The sequence below is a fragment of the Lolium rigidum genome, chromosome 7, assembly GCF_022539505.1.
Source record: "Lolium rigidum isolate FL_2022 chromosome 7, APGP_CSIRO_Lrig_0.1, whole genome shotgun sequence".
Taxonomy (NCBI): Eukaryota; Viridiplantae; Streptophyta; class Magnoliopsida; order Poales; family Poaceae; genus Lolium; species Lolium rigidum.
The window spans coordinates 330609749-330635551 of record NC_061514.1 but is presented as its reverse complement, the minus strand read 5'-3'; the positions used below and the strand labels follow the sequence as shown (position 1 = coordinate 330635551).

At 44.8% G+C, this 25803-nt stretch overlaps 1 protein-coding gene across 1 annotated transcript; it reads left to right on the top strand.

Annotated features, from left to right (window-relative positions):
- Nucleotides 1-23347: 23347 nt before the first annotated feature.
- On the top strand, nucleotides 23348-23890 carry LOC124673423. The gene has a single exon (XM_047209504.1). The coding sequence runs from the start codon at nucleotides 23348-23350 to the stop codon at nucleotides 23888-23890; it is 543 nt and encodes a 180-aa protein (XP_047065460.1).
- The last annotated feature ends 1913 nt before the right edge of the window (nucleotides 23891-25803 follow it).

Sequence of the window (25803 nt, the reverse complement as noted above, 5' to 3'; positions counted from 1 at the left end):
CGAGAAACCTCAAACTCCAAGTTTTTTACCAAACATGACAAATGAGCAAGATGAAAATGGCTTATAGATGAGTGTAGGCTTGGGTTTAGAAGACTCAAACTGTTAATGGTACATGATCACTCAAGTTTGCAAGATATGAGCAAATAAGGCTAAACTAGAGTGATTTCCCATAAGAACAAGGAGTTGTCAAATAAAATGCAATAAGATCCAAATAACTCCAACTCTTCACAAAGAAGAGTGTGGTGGCCTAGGCCACTATATATGAGTGTTGTGGCATGGCACCGCGAAGATATATCTTGGGTCCAAGCCACTACTCATCATTGACGCTCACATATCAACATATGATATAAAGAGAATGATTTCTTAATGTTGGCATTATGGGGGAGGGATAGCTCAATAATTTAAACCGCACTCCCCCTATTTCCATGCCCACATCTAAACCAAATAAAGTTTTGAGACAAAGGTGTGTTTGCAAGATGGTCAAGCTATACTCCTTGAATCAATGATATTTAGCTCATTCCTCAAATAAGAGAATCTTGCTTCATCAAGAGGCTTCGTGAATATATCGGCAAGTTGATCTTTGGTTGGAACATAGATAAGCTCAATATCACCACGGGCAACATGATCCCTAATGAAATGATTCCGGATCTCAATATGCTTCGTTCTTGAATGTTGCACCGGATTATAGGCAATCTTGATGGCACTTTCATTGTCACATAATAGAGGCACTTTGTCACAAATGACACCGTATTCCTTTAAAGTTTGCCTCATCCATAACAATTGAGTGCATCCACTTGCGGCGGCAACATATTCGGCTTCGGCGGTGGAGAGAGATATACAATTTTGCTTCTTAGAAGACCAACACACCAAGGACCTACCAAGGAATTGGCAAGCCCCGGAAGTTGATTTCCTATCATCCTTGTCACCCGCCCAATCCGCATCGGTATAACCATTGAGAATAAAACTTGAGCCTTTGGGGTACCAAATACCATATCTTGGGGTATCAACCAAATATCGAAAGATTCTTTTGAGAGCCATCATGTGGCTCTACTTAGGAGAAGCTTGATACCTTGCACACACACCAACACTCAACACTATGTCCGGTCTAGATGCACAAAGGTAAAGCAAGGATCCAATCATGGAGCGATATACCTTTTGATCCACCTCTTTACCATTGGGATCTAGTGCAAGATGACATTTGGTAACCATAGGAGTGGCCACACCCTTCATCTCGGTCATCTTGAACCTCTTGAGCATGTCTTGGAGATATTTTGCTTGGTTGATGAAGGTTCCTTCCCTCAATTGCTTGATCTCAAAACCAAGGAAGAACTTCATCTCTCCCATCATAGACATCTCAAACCTATCGGTCATAAGCTTTGAGAATTCATCATTGAAAGCTTTGTTAGTAGACCCAAATATAATATCATCAACATATAATTGGCAAACGAAAAGCTCCCCATTGACCCTCTTAGTAAAAAGAGTGGGGTCGGTTAGCCCAACATCAAACCCACGGTCTACCAACAATTCCTTAAGGTGCTCGTACCAAGCTCTAGGAGCTTGTTTGAGACCATAAAGTGCTTTATCAAGCTTGTAGACATGGTTAGGAAAGTTGAGATCCTCGAACCCCGGGGGTTGCTTAACATAAACCTCTTCATGCAAGGGACCATTAAGAAAAGCACTTTTCACATCCATTTGTTGTAACTTAAAGTTATGATGCGAAGCATAAGCAAGAAGGATACGGATGGACTCAAGGCGAGCCACGGGAGCATAGGTTTCTCCAAAGTCAATTCCCTCAACTTGAGAGAACCCTTGAGCCACCAATCTTGCCTTGTTCCTCACAACATTTCCAAACTCATCTTGCTTGTTCTTGAAAATCCATTTGGTGCCTATAACATTGCGGCACTCCTTTGGCTTCTTTACTAAAGTCCACACTTTGTTGCGCTTGAAGTTGTTGAGTTCTTCATGCATAGCTTCCAACCAATCCGAATCTTCAAGGGCTTCAAATACTTTCTTGGGTTCCACAAAGGAGATATAAGCATGATGATTGCTAAAGTTAGCCAATTGCCTTCTTGTGGAAACCTTTGCCCTTACGTCACCAAGAACCTTGTCATGTGTGTGTTCAAGACGCTCAAGTTGCCTTTCTCTTCTTGCTAGACGACGGGCCTCGATCTCCTCCTTGGTCCTTCTTGGCCTTGGAGGTGTCACTTGATCAACTTGATCATTTGGGTCCCCGTCTTGACCTTCAACTTGAGCTTCCTCAATTACTTGGGGTTACTCATCCTCATGTGCTTGATCTTGGACAATATTTGGTGAAGCGCAAATATCAAATGGATACTCATCGGAGCCATCATGAATTCTTGGTTGATCTTGTCCTTGATCTTGTTCATGAGGGATAGGGTTTTCTTCTTGTTCTTGGGTTGGTGCATCATTAGCTTCAAGATATGGGGTTTGTTGATGTTGAGAGGATGAGGGCTCCACCGTGGTAGAGCATAGTTCTTCCCGAGACGCCACACCGTGTCCCTCAATGGGGCGGAAAAATCCCACACCCATTCTTACTATGGCATCTTGAGGCATTTCATCACCTGCACATACATCAACTTGCCCCACTTGGGAGCCATCATTTTCTTCGAACCTCACACTACAAGATTCAATGATAATCCCGGAGGCTATATCAAAGACTCTATAAGTGTGAGATTCGGCACCGTAACCAACAAATATACCCTCCAAAGCTTTAGGAGCAAACTTAGATAAACGAACTCCTTTGATTTTGTAGAAACACTTACACCCGAACACCTTGAAGTATGAGATATTAGGCTTGTTCCCGGTGAGTATTTCATATGGAGTCTTGTTCAAGCCCTTGCGGAGATAGAGCCGGTTAGAGGAGTGGCAAGCGGTGGAGATGGCTTCCGCCCAAAAGTTATAGCGGGATTTATACTCCGCCATCATAGATCTTGCCATATCCATAAGAGTCCGGTTCTTCCTCTCCGCAACACCATTTTGTTGAGGGGTGTAAGCAGCGGAATATTGATGTCGAATCCCCTCATCACTAAGAAAATCATTGAGTGTATAGTTCTTGAACTCGGAGCCGTTGTCACTTCTTATTGCCATAATGAGGAGGTTGTGTTGGCGTTGCACCTCGGTAGCAAAGTCAATGAATATTTGTTGAGTCTCATCTTTCGTCTTGAGAAAGTAGACCCAAGTGTATCTTGAGTAATCATCAACAATCACCAAGCAATGTTTCTTCGCACCAAGACTTGCATGAGTAACGGGACCAAAGAGATCCACATGAAGGAGCTCCAAGATCCTCTTGGAAGAGATGATAGTCTTGCTTGGATGCGGAGAGTCATGCATTTTGCCTTCAACACAAGCCCTACAAACACGATCTTTGGCAAAAGACACATTTTCCATTAGTCTCACAATATGGTTCCCCTTGTGAAGACTTTGCAAAGTTCTCATGTTGATATGGGCTAGGCGGCGATGCCACAACCAACCCACGTCCGCCTTTCCGAATAGGCACATCGCACTTGTCGTGGTGGTCCCCGAAAAGTCCACCACATACAAGTTGTGTTCGCGATACCCAACGAAAGCGACTTTTAGAGTCTTGCTCCACAAGAGGACCACAATATCATTATCAATAAAGACGGCGAAACCCATCTTGCCAAGGGCGGAAACGGAAAGCAAATTGTAACCAAGGGTTTTGACAAGCATGACATCCACAAGAGTAATGTTGTGTGCAACCACAACCTTGCCAAAACCCAATACCTCGGATGTAGAATTATCGCCAAAGGAGACGGTGATATCATTTATGTTAGGCCTCAACTCCTTGACGAGGTTCTTGCCGCCGGTCATATGACTTGTACATCCACTATCAAGTACCCATTTTGAACCTCCGGCGGCATAGTCCTACATGAGATCAATTCTTGGATTTAGGTACCCATTTCGCAATGGGTCCTCTTTTGTTAGCAACAAGGGTCTTTGGGACCCAAATAGACCAAGCAACATAACCATCATATGGGCCAACATATTTAGCATAAACATCACCATAATAATCTTTAAATAAAACATAGTGAGGGTTAGCAATTCCCGCATCATCATCATTCATGGTTTTGCCCTTGGAGGCTTCACCATTAGTGACGTCTTTCTTCTTTTCTTGTGCGGGCTTGACCTTTTGCTTATTTGCCTTCTTTTCCTTGGCATTATAACCAAGGCCCTCCTTCCCATTGTTTGATCTTTGCTTACTCAAAAGATCATTCAAAGACATTTTACTTTGGGGAGAGGAGGCCTTAGCAAGTTCATCCTTCAACCTAGCATTTTCCTCAACAATATTTGCATGATCACATAGAGGAGTAGAGGAACTAGGCACATCATATGTAGCAAGCCTAATTTGAAGTTGCTCATAGGATTTGGATAGGAGAGTGAATTCACTCTTCAAAGCTTTGTGAGCTTTGTCTAGTTCATCTAGATCCTTCACAAGTTTCTCATGATCAACCTCAAATTGGGCCTTTTCCTTTTTAAGCACTTTAGACTTAGCCCTAGCAAGATCTCTAGCTTTTGTGAGCTTGTTAATTTTATCTTGAGGCTCTTCAAGAGTTTCTAGCCTCTCCTCAAGAGAAGCTATAGTTTCTTGACTTTCCTCAAGAGCATTTTTAAGAGCATGGATTTCAAGAGTGTCTTCTCTCTCTACTTGACCCTTTTTCTCAAGCATATCACTTTGTTGAGCTAAACGAACCATGAGGTTTGAAACATGCTTTTTAGTGTTACCTTGTAGGTTAAGAATGAAATCATCAAAATCTAGCATTTCTTGTTTCACTTTTAGACTAGCATCATCAACCCCTAGATCACTAGATATGTTAGGCATAGTGGGGCAAGGAGATGATACCTCGGAGGATTTAGCCATGAGGCAACTTTCTTCCTCCACATGAATGACCTCATTGGGGGATTCACTTGGTGATGAAGAGTTAGTGGAGAGGGAGGCAAGAGCGACCAAGCCATTAGAGGTTGCATCTTCTTCATCATCAACATCATCATCTCCGGAGGTATACCCTTCTTGAGTTGATAGCACAATAGGTGTGTCCAAAGAGGACCTTGCCATGAGGCAATGTGCATTCTTGATATGAGAATCCTCATTGGGAGAGTCAAAGAGTGATGAAGAGGGAATGTTGGTGGTGACGATGGCGGCCAATTCCTTTGAGCTTTCTTCATCTTCCTCACTACTAGAGCTTTCCACTTCATCGGAAGAATATTCTTCCCTTGTTACTAGCACAACTCTTGAGGGCCTCTTGCCCTTCTTGGTCTTGTTGTTGTAGAATTTCTTGTTGGGGGCTTTTGAATATTTGCCCTTTGGGTCTTTGCTCTTGTCCTTGGGAATGAGCCTCCCATTATGAAGCTCTCTATTCTCATAGGGGCATTCGGCAATGAAGTGACGCTTGTCATCACAGTTGTAGCATGATCTTGTCTTTGGACCAAAGCTAGTGAACCCACTTTTGTTGTTCCTCTTGATGTTGTCTTCCTTGGCCTTGGAGGGATCAACCCAAAAGGATTTTGCATGGAAGGCCATGTGATCATGGTAGTGGCATTGCAAATCTTCCGGATAGGACATACTCCAAGATGCCCTATAAGATTCTTGAGGAATCACTTCTTCAACGGAGTTGACCACCAAGGCAAGGTTGGAACCTTTTGCCATCCCAAGAGCTCGATTGCGAGAATCATGAGAGGTTTTATCAAGCACTTTGAGAGCTTGCATCTCATGCACGACTTGTTGAGAGGTGAGAGAGGAATAGCATTCCCTCCCCACAAGAGTCTTGACATCGATGGGTACAAATGGCATCATGCATTCAATGTACTTCTCCTTGATCCAAGAGTCATTGATGTGGGTGGCACCAATAAGCCGAAGGCATCGGCAACGGTGAGGAGTCTTCCATACATGACTTCATGATCTTCATCCGGTAGCCTCATGAACCCTTCGGCTTTATTCTTAAGAGCATTATACTTGTTCCTCCTTGTGCTCTCACTTCCAATGCAACTCGCGGCCAAACCATCCCAAGCTTCCTTGGCGGTGGTGTAGTTCCGAACACGATGCAATTCCTTTGTCCCCACACTAGTTTGAATCATGTGCAAGGCCGTATTGTTGAGTTGACTATCAACCGCCTCTCTTCTAGTCAACTTGTCGGGGTTGTATGGCTTGAAGCCTTCCAAGATGATTCTCCAAAGTTCATTGGAGGCACTGCAAACATGAGAGCGAAACTCAAATTGCCAAGTATCGAAATTCCCAATGGAAAACTTAGGTGGGTCGCCCCGAATGTTCATATGGGGATGGGGAACCGGTATATCGGGAGATAGAAAAGGTGGAGCTACTCGATTGTAGCTATCACCTCCACTAGTTATCCTAGGAGATGCAATGGGATTTTTTAAAGTGTTTAAGTTATCACCTTCCACGGGTTTGGCAGAGGAGGGTAATTCCGAAGCCTCACCCTCTTCTAACGCACCCGTGTCCTTTACCTCTACACTAGGAGCCTTGGGAAGGGCCGGAGCCAAAAGCTCGGCAATCATCTTTTTCATGCTTTCCATTTGGGCTTCCATGGAGGACTTCAACGAATTGAAGTCTTCCATGGAGACCGTCTTGGTGGCCTCTTCCGTGGGATCCTCGTTCGGCATACTCTTAGGCGGTTAAGCCCGAAATAAGAGCCGAGGCTCTGATACCAATTGAAAGGATCGTATGCCGCACCTAGAGGGGGGGTGAATAGGTGCTAACCAATTTTTAGTTCTTTTTCAACTTAGGCTTGACACAAAGGTAAATTCTCTAGATATGCAACTAAGTGAATTTACCTATATGACAAGGATATCAACTAAGCAAGATATAGCTATGCAATAGGAGATAGAATGGGATAGAGGTAACCGAGAGTGGAGCACGCGATGACACGGAGATGATTCCCGTAGTTCCCTTCCTTTGCAAGAAGGTACGTCTACGTTCGGAGGAGTGTGGTTGCTACGCAAGCCAAACCAACAGCCACGAAGGCTTCACTCGGATCTCCCGTGAGCAACGCCACGAAGGCCTAGCCCACTTCCACTAAGGGATTTCCTCGAGGCGGAAACCGGGCCTTTACAAAGTTCTTGGGGCACACATCCACAACCAAATTGGAGGCTCCCAAATCCGTAACAATACAACAATCAACAACAACACATCAACAACAAATCAACTAGGGAACCAAATAGGAACACTAGCATGAGATCCCTCAAACAAGTGAGGGGGAAATGAAGAACGCTTCGGTGAGGATGTAGATCGGTGGCTTCTCCTTCGAATCTCCAAAGATCAAGAGATTTGGTTGGGGGAGGAAGGAGATCTTGCAAATCTTGTGTTTCTTGAGGTGGCTCTAATGGAGGTGAAGCTTGGCAGATTTCTTGTGCAATCATTGAGCAAAGGGGTAAGGAGGAAGAAGAGGGGTATAAATACCCCTCCCCAAAATCCAGCCGTTGAGCATTTCGGGGGACCGGATAATCCGGTCTAAGTAAGGGCCGGATAATCTGCCCCCCCGGATAATCCGGTCTCCAGGTACAAAACCATGACAATGTCCGGCCAAATGTCCAGCCCCTATACTGGTAGACAATTCTTCAAGTCCTTAGCCATTTTCGAGGGGGCCCGGATATTCTTGAAATATCCGGCCCGGATAATCCGGCCCTGGTACAAAACCGGGACAATATCCGGGCAAATGTCCGGCCCCTATACTGAGCTGCAATTCCCAAGAGTCCTTAGCCGAAATTCAGGGGCCGGATATTTTGGAAATATCCGGCCCGGATTATCCGGCCTGGTGAGTTTTCTGCATAAACTTTTTGACAGTACTAACCACATCCAACACACATACACATGTATCTATGTAATCCCTGTACCACTTAAACAACCATTAGTGTATCACATACATTGACATCAAACACACAAAACATAATATGAGAGATGTTCTTTCAGCGTGGGAGCTGCTATTCTTGCTTTGTTTTTGGTGGCGGTCCTCGGGTATCTCGCAAGCGAAGATGAAGATCTACCGGAGGTCAGTTTACCTTGATCTGGCTGGAGAGATGAGTTCCGGAAAGTTCCGTCGGCAAATGGAACAGTGCATGTTTTGCCTGGAGTTTGCTGGATTGGGTGGTATTAGGTCGCACGCAACCATGTTTTTATTCCGACCGTTTGGTTCCGGAGGGAGCGGTGCGAAGCTCTATTCTGTATTGACATCAGGTGACTTTTTTGTCCATGGTGAAGTCAGAAGAAGGAATATCATGAAGGCCGGATTGGTGGATGATACGTCGCAAACGTATCTATAATTTTTGAGGCTCCATGCTTGTTTTACACCAATTTCTATATGTTTCGTCTACACTTTGTGGCACTTTTATGCATTTTCCGGAACTAGCCTATTGACAAGATGCCACAGTGCCAGTTCCTGTTTTTTGCTATTTTTGTACTTCAGAAAAGTTGTACATGAAATATTCTCGAAATTGGACGAAACAAAAGCCGAAGATCTTATTTTTCTGTAACGAAGATGAAGTCCGAAGGAGAGACGGAGGGGCGCCACAGGGCGGCCACACCACCCCATGGTGCGACCAAGGGTGGGTCCGCCCCATGGCATGGTGTGGGCCACCTAGGCGGCCACCGACCTCGCTCTTTCGCCTATAAATTCCCTTCGACACAAAAACCCTAAGCACCAAAGCCTCCGTGCACGGAAAGTTCTGTCGCCGCCGACATCGTCCAGACAAGTTTCGAGGGTCTGGAGTTCCTGTTCCGGCACCCTGCCCGGACAGGGATTGACCCCCGGAGCCATCTCCATTGACTCTATCGCTTCCACTTCGACTCCAGGATGGTTCGTGAGTAGTTCCCCCTGGACTACAGGTTCTCGGCTGTAGCTAGTTGGTACTATCTCTCTCCCATGTACTTCAATACAATGATCTCATGAGATGCGTTACATGATTGTAATCCATATGATATAATTAGTGTTGTGTTTGTTGGAAGCTGATAAATTGTGGAATTATGATGAGATTGTTCATCATGTTATCATACTATTGTTTATTTAAGATCTTGCATGCTCCCCGGTACTTGTGATTACCCTGATCAAGTAGTTGCGTGTATCTCCAAGAGGGAGTATTTATGCTCGATAGTGGGTTCATGCCTCTAGTTTTCTGGAAGAGTGACAATAACTTCTAAGATTGTAGATGAGTTGTTGCTACTAGGGAGAAAACACCAATATTTTGTCTAAGGATAATTCTATTATTTACTTTACACATATTGATTTACACATATTGCTTAATGCGATAATCTGTTGCTTGCAACCTAATACTGGAAGGGGTTCGGATGATAACCGGAAGGTGGATTATTAGTCATAGACGCAGTTGGATTACGTTCTATGTATTATGTTGTAATGCCCAATGAAATACTACAGTAAAATTTATCTTATCATAGCATGCATTGTCATGCCTTCACAATTATCAATTGTTCAACTGTAATTTGTTCACTCAACACATGTTATTTATTTGAAGAGTTACCACTCGTGTAGATAGCTAGGAACCCCGGTCCTTTTGTCATCATCATTGCTCTACAGTCAACTCAGCGCTGGAAGATTTTTCGTGTGCTATCGCCTCTGTGTTACTGCTACTGCTGATGTGTTACTATTACTACTGCTCTCATATTACTGTTGCTTTCACATCACCCCTGTTACTAGTGCTTTTTCAGGTGCAGCTGAATTGACAACTCTGCTGTTAAGGCTTATAAGTTTTTTTTGTCTCCCCCTGTGTCGAATCAATAAGTTTGGGTTTTACTTCTCTCGAAGACTGTTGCGATCCCTATACTTGTGGGTCATCAGTGGACTGGCTAAAGGAGGTTCGCGTCTCCGTGATGCTGATGGATTTTCTTGGCGTTCCAGGCTCCGCATTAGTGGTATGCATGTGGGGGTGACATCACAGGTGAAGTTCAGAGTCTTACCTCTCAGGGTGAAAACCCAAGGTCTGGTCTTAACTGGTTGTGCCTGGCAATGATCTTGTTGGAGGCATTATTTTGAGAGTGGGAACTATCTTGAAAACGTAAGACCTTTGGTCGAGCGACGACGGCGCTGGTGCACTGTTTCCTTCTTGGAGGTGTCGCTTTTGGAGAGTCTGTATTTCAGGTGTTGTCACGGTGGTGGTTGTATTGTTGTTGCTAGGTCTGGATTGCTGTAGCGGAATTTTATTTCTTAGTTTTTTTTACTCTTTTTTGGCTGTGTGCATCCGTACTGCCACTAGGGTGGGGCGTTGTTGCAGAGACTGTGTAATTGATATCTTTTGATATTAATATATTCTTTTTATAAAAAAGTAATAATAAACATTATAAAATATATGAGAGATCATATAGAGCATGATTTAGATTATCCACTGCTCATGGAAGAGATATGGATGAGAAGGATGATCATTTTAGATCAAAATGTGTACATAACGAGATATGGACGAGATACTGAAGATGTTCTCATGAGCTGGAGGTGGATACCAGCTAAGCTAGGAGTATTTTTTTTTCCATCCCACTTTAAAAAAAAACAATACTGTACATCAGGTAAGAAGTTTTCTCTAAATGTTAATTAAGAATAGCAGATAAGGAGATCGGTCTGTCTCGTGTACAATGCAATGGCGTGATAGATGGTGCCGTGCATGCTTGTACCTTCCCGATTTCCTTGCCTAAATTCAAACGAATCAGGTGTGTAATGTGGCCAGGGCCGGCAACGTAGTACTGGCGCTGGCACCTCCGCATGCTATGCTGATAACAAATTAAAACAGCAGCACGAGTTGACGAGCACGATTAAAGAATGTATACATACATTGATCGTGTCCATCACGAAAGATCCATTTACAATAAATCTACACTAGTTAACAAAGTCAAATTATTTTCATCGGTTCTACAGTAGAGGGGCAGCTTAATTTATATCGCCGACTATGGAAATGCATGGAGGCCAATGACCGTTTATCCACGATAATGAAAGGGGGCGTGTACCTAGTCAAGACCGAACCTGAAATGCTGCTTTCTTTGGACTTTGGAGACGAAGAAAGGCTTCTCAAAGGAAGGTAGAAAACTGTACAATACATGGACATCCGTCTTCGGCAACATACCCAATGAACGTGCTTAAATTCTCAGCTGGTCTTTGCGATGATCTGACACAAATCACAAGGGGTTTCTAGTGTGGGGGCGAAGTTGACAGAAGAAAAGCACATTCGACATCTTAGGAAAAAATTACTAGGCCAAAAATACTGGTAGAAAAATGGTCTTCCGTCCAGCCCCATTAGTCGCCAAAATATAGGAACCGCGACTAATGGGGTCTTTAGTCGCGGTTCGGGTGGCGAACCGCGACTAAAGACCTGGTCCTCAGGCCTGGTCTGAAGGCCTTTAGTCGCGGTTGGCCAGGCCAACCGGGACTAAAGGCCCATCCCTATAAAAGGGCCTCAGCTCACAGCACTTAGCCATTTGGTGCCACTTCTTTTCACAAGCTTCACAAGGGGGTGTAGGTTTCCTTTTGGTTCCTCTTATGCACACAAGGTGTTTGATAAAATGCCCCAAGAGCATGAAACAAACATGATATGAAGTGTCGGAGCCACACTTGAGCTTCCTCATTTATTTTTTCCTCCTCGATGGCGGTTAGCAACTTGAACCTTTCATGTGTGTCATTGATAAAATATGCATGTGTGTAGTTCATTGTTTAATTTCTATTGTTTATAGCTAGTTAGTTTAACAAATGCATGATGGTTAATTATATATTTTATATTATAATAATGCAGATGAATCGGCAATGGATGTACGGTAACCGACTCTCCGGCGAGTTCACTACGGGTTTGAAAGATTTCCTCGTAGTGGCTAATGCGAACAAGCGGAAGGGTTTTGTTATCTGTCCATCTGTTGACTGTAAGAATCAGAAGGGTTACTCTTCCTCAAGAGAAGTTCACCTGCACCTGCTTCGGCACGGTTTCATGCCAATCTATAATTGTTGGACCAAACATGGAGAAAGAGGGGTTATAATGGAAGAAGATGAAGAAGGGGATGATTTCATCGATGAAAACTATCTTGCTCATTTCGGTGATACTTTCATGGAGGATGCTCGAAGGTGAAGGGGAAGGTGAAGGGGAAGGTGAAGAAGAGGCACGTGATGAGCCCGTTGATGATCTTGGTCGGACCATTGCTGATGCACGGAGACGCTGCGAAACTGAAAAGGAGAGGGATAATTTGGATCGCATGTTAGAGGATCACAGAAAGTCGATGTACCCCGGATGCGATAATGGTCTAAAAAAGCTGGGCTGCACACTGGATTTGCTGAAATGGAAGGCACAGGCAGGTGTAGCTGACTCGGCATTTGAAAACTTGCTGAAAATGTTGAAGAATATGTTTCCAAAGAATAACGAGTTGCCCGCCAGTACGTACGAAGCAAAGAAGGTTGTCTCGCCCTCTAGGTTTAGAGGTTCCGAAGATACATGCATGCATCAACGATCGCATCCTCTACCGCGGTGAATACGAGAATTTGAATGAATGTCCGGTATGCACTGCATTGCGTTATAAGATCAGAGGCGATGACCCCGGTGACGATGTTGAGGGCGAGAAACCCAGGAAGAGGGTTCCCGCCAAGGTGATGTGGTATGCTCCTATAATACCACGGTTGAAACGTCTGTTCGGGAACAAAGAGCATGCCAAGTTGTTGCGATGGCACAAAGAGGACCGTAAGTCGGACGGGGAGTTGAGACACCCCGCGATGGAACGCAATGGAGAAAGATCGACAGAGAGTTCAAAGATTTTGCAGCCGACGCAAGGAACATAAGATTTGGTCTAAGTACGGATGGCATGAATCCTTTTGGCGAGCAGAGCTCCAGCCATAGCACCCGGCCCGTGACTCTATGCATCTACAACCTTCCTCCTTGGTTGTGCATGAAGCGGAAGTTCATTATGATGCCAATGCTCATCCAAGGTCCGAAGCAACCCGGCAACGACATCGATGTGTACCTAAGGCCATTAGTTGATGAACTTTTACAGGCTGTGGGGCAGACCTCGGTGTCCGTGTGTGGGATGATCACAAAGAAGAGGAATTTGACCTACGAGCGTTGCTTTTCGTAACCATCAACGATTGGCCTGCTCTTAGTAACCTTTCGGGACTGTCAAATAAGGGATACAATGCATGCACGCACCGCTTACATGAGACTGAAAGTGTACATTTGCCAAATTGTAAGAAGAACGTGTACCTTGGGCATCGTCGATTTCTTCCGAAAATTCATCCAGTAAGAAAGAAAGGCAAGCATTACAACGGCAAGGCAGATCACCGGCCGAAGCCTGCGGAACGCACTGGTGCTGAGGTATTTGATATGGTCAAGGATTTGAAAGTCATCTTTGGAAAGGGTCCTGGCGGACAATCAGTTCCGAAGGGAGCTGACGGGCACGCAGCCATGTGGAAGAAGAAATCTATATTCTGGGAGCTAGAATATTGGAAAGTCCTAGATGTCCGCTCTGCAATCGACGTGATGCATGTTACGAAGAATATTTGCGTGAACCTCCTAAGCTTCTTGGGCGTGTATGGGAAGACAAATGATATAAAGGAAGCACGGCAGGACCAGCAACGTTTGAAAGACCCTGATGACCGGCATCCGGAATGGTTTCAAGGTCGTGCCAGCTACGCTCTAACCAAAGAAGAGAAGGTAATGTTTTTTGAATGCCTGAGCAGTATGAAGGTCCCGTCTGGATTCTCATCCAATATAAAGGGAATAATAAACATGGCGGAGAAAAAGTTCCAAAACCTGAAGTCTCACGACTGCCACGTGATTATAACGCAATTGCTTCCGATTGCTTTGAGGGGGCTCCTGCCGGAAAATGTTCGAGTAGCCATTGTGAAGCTATGTGCATTCCTCAATGCAATCTCTCGAAGGTAATCAATCCAGAAGTTCTACCACGGTTACGGAACGATGTGGTCCAATGTCTTGTCGGTTTCGAGTTGGTGTTCCCGCCATCCTTCTTCAATATTATGACGCACCTCCTGGTTCACCTAGTCGAAGAGATTTCCATTCTCGGTCCTGTATTTCTACACAATATGTTCCCCTTCGAGAGGTTCATGGGAGTATTAAAGAAATATGTTCGTAACCGTGCTAGGCCGAAGGAACCATCGCCAAGGGCTATGGAAATGAGGAGGTAATTGAGTTTTGTGTTGACTTTGTTCCTGACCTTAAGCCGATTGGTCTTCCTCGATCGCGGCACGAGGGGAGACTAAGTGGAAAAGGCACGATCGGAAGGAAATCAACGATATGTATGGACGGCCATTCTATGACTGAAGAACACCACACAGTTCTGACCAATTCCAGCTTGGTGGCTCCGTACTTTGAGAAACACAAGAATATTTTACGCTCGGACAACCCGGGGAAGCCTGAATCCTGGATTAGGAAGGCCCACATGGAGACTTTCGGCAGTAGGTTGAGAAAACATTTAATGAATGACGATGATGTTGTAGATCAGCTGTACATGTTGGCCAAGACACCATCTTCGACTATAACGACTTTCCAAGGGTACGAGATAAATGGGAATACATTTTACACGATCACCCAAGATAAAAAGAGCACCAACCAAAACAGTGGTGTCCGCTTTGATGCGGCAACCGAGAATGGGCAAAAGGTCACATATTATGGTTACATAGAGGAGATATGGGAACTTGACTATGGACCCTCCTTTAAGGTCCCTTTGTTCCGGTGCAAATGGTTCAAGCTAACAGGAGGTGGGGTAAAGGTGGATCAGCAATACGGAATGACAATGGTGGATTTCAACAATCTTGGTTACCTTGACGAACCATTCGTCCTAGCGAAAGATGTCGCTCAGGTTTTCTATGTGAAGGACATGAGTAGCAAACCAAGGAAACGGAAAGATAAGAAAACGATCAGTACATCATGCGATGATCCAAAGCGCCACATTGTTCTTTCAGGGAAAAGAAACATCGTGGGAGTGGAGGACAAGACAGACATGTCAGAAGATTATAATATGTTTGCTGAAATTCCGCCCTTCAAAGTGAACACCGACCCAAGCATTAAGTTAAATGATGAGGATGCTCCATGGATACGACACAATCGTAAGCAAGCAGGGACACAAGGGAAGAAATGATGTGTAATAATTTATTGTACCAAACTTTATTGAATGGATCATGTGAATTATATTACCCGTGATGTGTTTGGTGTCCATTTTCGAATGATTCGATTGTTTCGAGAAACCACACTGATGATACATGAAATTTGGAGTGATTTATTCATACTCCTGCCTAGGCGTATAATATGCATACTCGTAGTCTTCATAGCCGCCGCCGTTGTACTGGTAATCGTCGCCTTCTAAGTTGCCGCCGTCGTCGTCGCTGCTGTCGTCGCTGTCGTCGGGCGGCGCTCGTGGCTCGAACTGAGGGTAGCGCAGGCGGGGGATATCGCCGGCCGTGATGTAGTCCATGACGCTCTGCGAGTCCGGCCGTACCACCATAGCCGACGGCCGGCCTCGTGGAAGTTCCCGGGAGGCAGACCGTCCTCCTCATACCTGGGAAGCGCCCTCTCACGCCGGTTGATGAAGAAGGCGTCCCAAGTATGCTGGTTATCGGGATGCCAGCGGGGATTCATCCGCTGCTCCGGCGTGAGGTCGAGGTAGTAGTGGTTCGTGATGGCCGCCCGACGCGCAGTACCTCGAGGGACGGGAGGGACCGGCACGCCGCCGGCGCTTAGGCTCCAGCCGGCGGGGACGCGGTAGCCCGGTGGGCAAGGGTAGTTCGAGGCGCAAAGCTCCTCCACCTGCTAGTAGGTTAGAGTGGGTGCGGTGGAAGCCATGAGAGAGTGATGAGAGATTGTAGAGATGTGATAATGCTGGCCAAGCCGGGCTACATATATGTAGTGAGAAATGGCGGGAAAAATGGGAGCGGGAAGACATGAGGCAGAAAGAAAGTGGCGGGAAGAAAGAGGCGGGAAGAAAGAGGCGGGAAGACAGGGAAGAAATGGTGGGAAGAAGAGGAATCCAGAGCTGGTCATCTAATCTTTAGTCCCGGCTGGTGGGTGCAACCGGGACTAAAGGTGGTTTTTGTGTCATCTATGAAAACTGTCGGTGGGATAAGGATGTTTGGGTAAGCTTTAGTCCCGACTGGAGGGTGCAACCGTGACTAAAGCTGTCGGCGGGATAAGAACGCGTGGGTGGACGCACTGCTCGATGAGATAAAGCATGTAGTGCACGACGCCCTGTCGGAGGAACAAGACAAAGCATCAGCGGCGTCGTGCCTATAAAAGGAGCATCAATACGCCTTGGCAAGCAGACCAACAAGCCAACCTAGCAGGTAGGGAGAGTTTCATCCCCATGGATGACGTAGAGGGTTGTAAAATCTCCCGTGACGCAGCTTCTCGAAGATGTCGTCGGTGCACACGTCGTACGACATCTTCGGAAGTTGCTCCTCGGGAATTTTTTTCCTGCAAGCCCGTGAAAGACTTCATCTCCTCTAACAGTGTTGGGTAAAGGGTTGGAAAATCTCCCGTGGCGCAACTTCTCGAAGATGTCGTCGGTGCACACGCCCTACGACATCTTCGGAAGTTGCTCCTCGGGAAAATTTTCCTGCAAGCCCGTGAAAGACTTCATCTCCTCTAACAGTGTTGGGTAAAGGGTTGGAAATTCTCCCGTGGCGCAACTTCTCGAAGATGTCGTCGGTGCACACGCCCTACGCGACATCTTCGGAAGACAGAGGCGGCCGGGAAGAACTGGTGGGAAGAGGGAGGCGGAAAGATTTTGAAATGAATTAGTTTTATTTTTCTGAATTTTTTGATATATTATTTGTACTTTTAAGATTTCTAAATGAATTAGTTATATTTTTCTGATTTTTTTGATATATTATTTGTATTTTTCAGATTTTGAAATGAATTAGTTCTATTTTTCTGTTTTTTTATATATTATTTGTATTTTTAACATTTTGAAATGAATTAGTTCTATTTTTCTGAATTTTTTGATATATTATTTGTATTTTTAACATTTTGAAATGAATTAGTTTTATTTTCTCAATTTTTTGATATATTATTTGTATTTTTAAGATTTTGAATTGAATTAGTTTTGTTTTTCTGATTTTTTGATATATTATTTGTATTTTTAAGATTTTGAAATGAATTAGTTTTATTTTTCTGATTTTTTGATATATTATTTGTATTTTTAACATTTTGAAATGAATTAGTTTTATTTTTCTGGATTTTTTTATATATTATTTGTATTTTTAACATTTTGAATTGAAAAGAAAATTGAAAAGAAATTTGAAAAAGACCTTTAGTCGCGGTTGGTCTTGGCCACACCAACCGCAACTAAAGGGTCTTTCCGCGGGAACCGCTCAAATCCCGCGAAAAATAACTTTAGTCGCGGTTGGTGTGGCCAACCGCGACTAAAGGGTACCCTTTAGTCGCGGTTGGCCACACCAACCGCGACTAAAGGTCCCTCCTTTAAATACGCGCGGGCGGCACGCAGGAGGCTCACTTCTTCCTCCTCGAACCGCCAGTGCCGTCGCTGCGTCCTCCTCTTCGTCGGAACCTCGCCGTCAGGCTGCCGCTGCTGCGCCCTCGACGACGCCGCCTCTGCCAACGACGCCGCCTCCGTCGTCGTCTCGATCTCGCCCGTACGTTTCGCCGCGCCGCCGCCGCTGTGTCTATTTTCGCCGTGACCGCCGCCGCGCCCGTACATGTCCCAGCCGCCGCGCCCGTGACCGCCGCCACGCCCGTGACCGCCGCCGCACCCGTGACCGCGCCGCCGCGCATGCACCGCGCGCCGCCGCGCGCCCGTGACAGAGAGGAGGAAGAGAGGAGACGTACAGAGAGAGGCCAGGGGCCCAACTTTTTTTTCTTGTTAATTAACAATTTTATATACTTAACAAATTTTGTAACTAAAATTTTTTATACTTAACAAATTAAATTTGTAACTAATTAACTTCAAATTTGTAACTAAAATTTTGTATATATACTTAACAAAATTTTGTATACTTAACAAAAATTTGTAACTAAAATTTTGTATACTAACAAAATTTTGTATACTTAACAAAATCTTGACTTAACAAAATTTTGACATAACAAAATTTTAACTTAACAAAAAATTTACATAACAAAATTTTGACTTAAGAATTTTTTTGTATACTTAACAAAAATTTGTAACTAAAATTTTGTATACTAACAAAATTTTGTATACTTAACAAAATCTTGACTTAACAAAATTTTGACATAACAAAATTTTAACTTAACACAAATTTTACTTAACAAAATTTTGACTTAAGAAAAATTTTACTTAACAAAATTTAGACTTAACAAAATTTTAACTTAACAAAAAAAATTAACTTAATTAACAAGAATTATTTTATTTTGGGATCGAGAGGGGGCGGCGAGGGTTATGTGTCCTCGGCACCGCCACCGCCCTTTCGCCACCGCCACCGGTCTCTCGGTCACGCGGTCATCGCGTCCCCCTCTCGCCTCCCTCGTCGCCCTCTCTCTTTATATGTAGAAGAGATGTGATAATGCATATACACAATTAATTTGTTTTTACTATATGTTTTCAGGACTGACATATGGCGGACGATAGAGCTGACCCGATTATGGCCAGCTATGATCCGGACGCTGAAGACCATATGTTCGGCATCATAAATGGCGATATTCTATATGTGCCGACCGAACAAGAAGAAGATAATATCTCTTCTTATCTGAACCTTGACGGTCAAGATGAAGGCCGTCAGCAAGATGATGCCGAACAAACGTCGATAAACGACGATCTTCAATTGGAAGTAGCAACCACCTCCGGCGCCGAGGTACATATATACATTGTGCCTCTGGTGATACAAACTAACTGATTTGAATAAATATGTGTGTACTAACGCGCGCGACTCTTTTTTTTATTTTAGCCCTCGGCCGGATCGTCGAAACAATCGAGTACGTCGTCAAAGCGTGGCGCAACCAAGACGATGAAAGAAGGAGAAACATGTACCATCGAGGTTGTCGACAGTGCAACCGGCAGGCCGCTGGAGCCCCGCAAGAACGCCACCAAGTTTATCAACCAATACGGAGCCGTTGTTAGAGACAACGTCTCGATCACCGTCCAGGAGTGGAATGAGCCAAAGAAGGCACGAATTGGTTTCACTTTTGTCGATAAGAGAACAAAAAAAGATTGCTTCAAAAAGCTAATGGAACATTTCGTTCTACCTCCGGAATACAACAAATTCGATGAGGAGGGTAACAAGATTGAGGAAAACAAGGAGAGGAGGAGGCTAGTCAAACAGTTCGCTCTTCATAAGATGGCCGACGCATTCCGGAAATTCAAGCAAAATCTAGCCCGTGACTATGTCAACGAGAACAAGACTCCGGATTTCAAAGGACAATATGAGAAACTGAAACATGATTGGCCAAAATTTGTGAAGCAAAAGAAATCGGAGCAGTTCATTCAAATATCGAAAAAATAAGGAAAATGCGGCTAAGGAGTACAATCATATTATGGGGCCAGGAGGGTATCGCCTTTGGGAGCCTAGGTGGGAGAAGATGGAGAACGAGCTGAGGGCGCGAGGAATCCGTCCAGGTACGGAGGGATGAGACCCAAGGGCCAAAAGCTGGTGGTACGGGCATGGGGGAACGCTACACCCGGAGACAGGGGAGTGTGTTTACCGGGGCAAAATAATTAAACCCACCCAAGCCCTTATTAACGCAATGAGGGATGCTCAAGAGGGGAAGATCAAGTTCAACAGAGAGAACGACGCGCTGACAAAAGCCCTCGGGAATCCTGAACACGGAGGACGTGTACGAGGCATGGGGCACATTCCGTGGAAAATAGGGTTCTCCCAGAACGATGACCCGTACGGTTACAGAAGCCATAAGAGAAAGATGGATCGGGATGCAGATGTTGTTGCGCGGTTGGCATCGGAAATGGATGAGATGAAGAAAACCGTGAGTGTACTAGTACAAGAAAAAGATGCAGCTCGGGCGCAACATGAAGATCATCCAGTGGATCTCGGAAGCCAGCAGCGGAGAAGCAGCGTGGCTTCCACGGAGGCCCCGCCGGCTAGTGCACATGCACCGACGATCGAGATTACTGCACCGGAGCCTCCGACGATCGAAATTACTGCACCAGAGCCTCCTCGCTACCCCGTGGACGATGTAAAGGAGATGAAAGAATGTCATCTGTATTATCCAATTGGGAACATGTCCATGAAGGTAGCCATCGGCAGTGCTTTACCATGTGAACCTGGAGCACTCCACCACAACAAGCCCATTCAAGATGGCTATGCTCGTGTCACGGTGGAGGACATAGTCCCAGGGTTTGAGGACCTGGAGATTGACATTGCTACACCTGAAGGGGAGAGAAGACTTGGAGATGTCAAGCGCCATTTCATTCTATGGCAAAAGAAGTTTATCAAGTTTCCAGGCGAGGCGCCAAGGCAAACAAGTCCACCCCCTACGGTGGTGGTGGCGGTGGCGGCGGCGGCGGTGGTGGTGGTGGTGCTTCACCTACACCTCCTTCACGTGAGCTGACGCCGCCCCCCAATTCACCTCCGACGGGTAAGCAGCCGCCGCCCCCTAGTCCGCCCCGGGCGGGTAAGCAGACGCCGCCCCCCAATCCACCTCCGGCGAAGAAGCAGAAGCAATCCTGGACTATCAACCCGGACCCTTATGTACCTAAGACCACAAAGGTAACGGAGCCATCACTGAAGCCTCTCCCCACAAGGCCTTGAGAACGTAGTGCCGAGGAAGTCAACGCGGCCGCGACTGCTGATTATGAGAAATGGAAGGCGGACTACAAGAAGAAAAGAGAGCCCGAGCCCAAGCCAGTTTTTTCTGATGAGCAAAAGAAGTGGGCTAAGTCATTTTTGAGCACACCGTCCCAAGCCGCGAAGAATCTGCCTGACGACTATGCATGTGAACTTCGTAGGCAGGCACTCATGTTGAAGGAGAAGAAAGAGCGGGCGGAGAAGCAGAAGAAGAAAGCCTTGGAGGAGGCCGAGAAAGAATTAGCAAGTACAAAAAGCGGGAAACGAGTTGCCCAGCTCGGGGAACAAAGTAAACAATCGATTGCCCCGCTCATAGTGAAAGCCGCCGGTCCGGATGCCCCCGATATCATAGCAGCTGCGGCAGCACAGGGATTGACTGTAACGAGTGCCAGAGAACAAGCGGCCAACTTAGGTATCACTCTTCATGCAGTGTTAGGCCTTGATGAGGCGCCAATGAAGGACGTAGTATTTACATATGTGCCGAATGGGCCTCTCGTCGAGCCTGCGCAGGAAGAAGATCTACCTCGACAAATGACAGGTCTGCTAAATTGGTACAAGGGTTACATAAAACTTAAAAACGCCAAAGACTATATTTATGCGGAAGTTAGACATGAGCATCACTTCAAACATTACTATATAACAATTCATCGGAGTGAATTGTTCCAGCTGTTCAATCTGCGCGAGCTCGACAAATCTATCATCGCTTGCTACGTTCGTAAGTGATTTATTAATTTCTACCCCATCTCGTTCATTGCCTGCACTATATATATATATATATATATATATATATATATATATATATATATATATATATATAGGACATATTCATACTACACCCGGGTGTAGTTACACCTACGCGTGTTTCTCATAATCCAGAGAGTATCTATCATACCGGAGAGTGTGTATATGTAGTATGAAGTATATAAGACTATTTTGGTAGTATATGTAATACTTTGTAGGCAGTATGTACATTTTTTTACGTACACTATCTCTCTACGTATAAATATGCATGTATTTTGTATATATAGTGCAAACTATGGGTGTATTTAAACTTTTTTCACCAAAGTTGGTATGGAGTATCTTAGATATAGTGTATGAACATACTCAAACCAATAAAGTATGTTATATACTTCCGTATGGTAGTATATGAGACGTGGGTGTAGTTACACCCAGGAGTAGGAAGTATTTATCATATATATATATATATATATATATGGACGCGGATTTGCTACCATGGTGGCTAGCTATGCACCCACCATTGGCCATTGGATATAGTGTGCAAAAAAATCAAGTGATGCAGATTCCTATGTCTATCAGTGGAATGAGCTAACGGAAATATGAGTGGGCGTCTACAGCCGTTAGCTTGCTGGCCGGAATAGTAGTTGTATTCTAATCTGTAACTTGAACTGTAGTACAAAAGAATATCCGTTTGACAATACACCTGATTCTACATTTGTAATTGCAAAATGCATTGTAGTACAGATGAAATTCCGTTCAAAATTACAACAGTACAACACTTCTTAAAGACGTTAGATGCTAGCTGTATCAAGGACAGTGTAATTGCAACATGCATTGTAGTACGGATGGAATTCTTCAAAATTACAGATTGTGCAGCGTTGGTATTGGTATATGCATATGGTTTGTAATTTAATCTGCATAACTCATGCTACAGATGGAAACACATGCCATTGCTCCTCAAACAAGATTCAAAGCACCATACGAAGTGTAGCAACCTTGATAGCAAACAAGATTCAAACAACCATATGCAGACCATACCAAGTGTTGTTCTCGTCTCCAATTTTGATATGCTAAAATTACTGTATTTTAGGTAAAATTGTTTAGTTATTTGCAGTGCCCTATCTGTTGAATGGACAATGTACATGTTGGCAATCATTTTCCAACTTTGTGTTGTTCAAATGGTTGTAGTTAGAAATGGATGTTGAATCAGTGTGCTAAACTCGTGGTAGGACTGTTTATTTTGCTAGTTGTATCAACAAAAATGCCTCCAGATCGCTCTTGGACATGAACATGCGGATGATCTGGCGAATCAGTTCTCCCGAATGACAGCCTAATACCTTAATTCGGCTGAATCATTTCTCCCGACCAACATAAAACCTGCAGCAATTACCATGGTTGTTTCTTCACACAGAGAACTGCACACAAACACCAACATCAGATAATAGTGTTTAACTCAGCAGAACAACAGCAGAAATACTAGAAAATGGATTGAAGAGTGAATAAGAGGAAGAAAACAAAAAAGATACACATGGAGCATGATGCTCCACATTATTTACAGATCTGACTATTCCTAAGTTGAGTAGAGATTTGCGCTCCTAGATTCAGATACATGAACAAATTCATGACTGGAGCCAAAAAAAATTACGAAGCCTCTGCTACATCATGAACAGATATATCCAAAACTTCAGCAGGGGAGAGAAGAAATCTGTCGCGTGGATCTTTACAACAGAGAAAAAACACATACTCAGAAAAAAGTCGCGTGGGAGATCAGCAGGGGAGAGAAGAAATCCAAGAGAGATATTCAAGAAAATCGAGATTTAGACTAACAAATCCTGGACACCATGGACACCATGGACACCATGGACACCATGGACACCAGCGACGGCGCCGCCGCCGTGGCGGGGCTGGACGAGGCCGACGCGGCCTTCTTCTCCCGCAGCCGCCACCGCTGCTGCTGCTTCTCCGCGCCCTGGCAGTCCTCCTCCTCCTCCTCGTACGCCCGCCGCGCGGACGGGGAGTGGTGGCACCAGGTCGGGGACGGCGGGGCGAGGGCGGGGAGGCGGCGGTGGTGGCGGCGCGGCGTGGACGCGCTCATGAAGGTGCGGGAGTGGTCGGAGCTCGTCGCCGGCCCGCGCTGGAAGACCTTCATCCGCCGCTTCCGCCGCGGCCACCACCGCCACGCCGGCGCCGGCGCCGGGCGGAAGCTCAACTACGACGCGCTCAACTACGCCCTCAACTTCGACGAGGGCGCCTGCAGCCCGGAGGACGGCGGCGCCGAGTACCCCGACTTCTCCGCCCGCTTCGCCGCGCCGCCGGGCTCCGTCAGGACATCCATGGCCCCTCGGCGCCCGCGACCATGCCGGCGTGTGGAGAGGATAAGGGTGGGTGGAGTTTTGCTGCGTGTGCTGTGAAGAAATAGAAAGGGACTCGATGGGATAAAAATCATATGGTGTGGTACCATGCTCTCGATATAACGGCATATGCTACGGACGTGAAAGTTTCGCTCGCTCTCTATATCATATAGAGGACAGATCAACGGTTCGGGCCCCATGCACAGCTAGCCACCATGGTAGCCCACTATTTTGGATATATATATATATATATATATATATATATATATATATATATATATATATATATATAGGATAAATACTTCCTACCCCAGGGTGTAGTTACACCCATATCTAATATACTACCATATAGAAGTATGTACGATACTTTATCAGTTTGAGTATGTTCTTACACTATATCTAAGATATTCTAAACCAAGTTTGGTGAAAAAATACAAGTGAGCATGTAGTTTGCACTATATATCTGAAATACATGCATATGTATATGTAAAAAATAAGTCTACATAAAAAAATGTATATACTACATAAAAAGTATTATATATACTACCAAAATAGTCTTATATATTTCATACTACATGTACATACTCTCTGATATGATAGATACTCTATAGACTATGAGAAAAACACGCATGGGTGTAACTACACCCGGGTGTAGTATGAATATGTCCTATATATGTCCTATATATGCAGAATGCAGAATGAATATGTCCTACACCCGGGTATATATATTGTCTTAACTATCTTGTTGTGTACGCTATTATGCAGAATGAAGAAGCGGGAAATGCGAATAAGGAACATCCATGATGTTGGGTTCATTGATCCACACATCGTTAATTCATATGTGTTAGAACACCACCCCGCCGACGTGGAGGAAGACTCGTGGCGGTTTCTTAGAAAACAGGAACTCAAAAGTGATATTCTATTTCCTTACCATTTTGGGTGAGTGTTTCTGTCTTGAGCACATTCTCTTTTGTTTACTCCATGCATGGTATGTGGCTAATCGATGAGTTATGCATGACTGTGCATGTATCGTGTCCGCAGGTTCCACTGGATTCTACTAGTAATTCAATTTCACACCTCCACAGTTCTCATCCACGACTCTCTGAATATGGATCCGACGCTTTGGGCCGACATGAGAAAAATGATGCAAAAGTAATTATTTTCATTCATTTGCGCTCTATATCGATCGGCCTATTTCGTTCATTTCCTAATATCAAGTAACTAATTAATAACTCTCTTGTTCATTTAATTTTCTTTGCCTCGTAGGGTTTGGAGACGGTTCGTAGATGAAAAGGTTGGTGAATTCAAAAAAGAGCTACAATTTAAAAGAGCAGTGCCTGGGACTGGGGATATTCAGCCACCGGGGACCAATCTATGTGGATACTATGTTTGTGAGAGGATCCGGAGATACACCAATGAGCGGCAGCAGCCGTCTGAGAACAACATCAAGAGGAATAACCTCCGGAAGACGCTTAGTCCAGAAGCTCGCTTCCGACCACTTCAAGAGGAACTAGCTGGATGGTTCGCGAGGGAAGTCATCGATCCTAGAGGAGAACACTATGTAGAGGACGTAGAACTTCATATGCACTAAATTATGTATGGAAACTTGTTCAAAATTGTATATGGTCATCCGATATTGAATATATATTGTATATTCCTCTTGAATTCTTTTTGGTTCTAATTTCAAATTTGTTTGAAATTGTACATTCATATGCATGTATGTAGTACCGTAGAATATGTGAAACTCCTTCAAAATTAAAACCCAAAAGAAATAAAACAATACAAATTAAAAAGAAACCAGGTTTAGGGGGGGTTAAAACCCTAAACCTGCGGTGGCCTTTAGTCGCGGTTGGCCAGGAGAACCGCGACTAAAGGTCCTCCGCCCCGATGGACTGCTGGCGGCCACGTGGACGTGCCTTTAGTCGCGGTTCGGCTAAAGGGAGGGGGGGCCTTTAGTCGCGCTTAATTGGTCG

Excerpts from the sequence above, each read along its gene's own strand:
- LOC124673423 (XM_047209504.1), top strand. The coding sequence starts at position 23,348 with ATGGACACCAGCGACGGCGCCGCCGCCGTGGCGGGGCTGGACGAGGCC.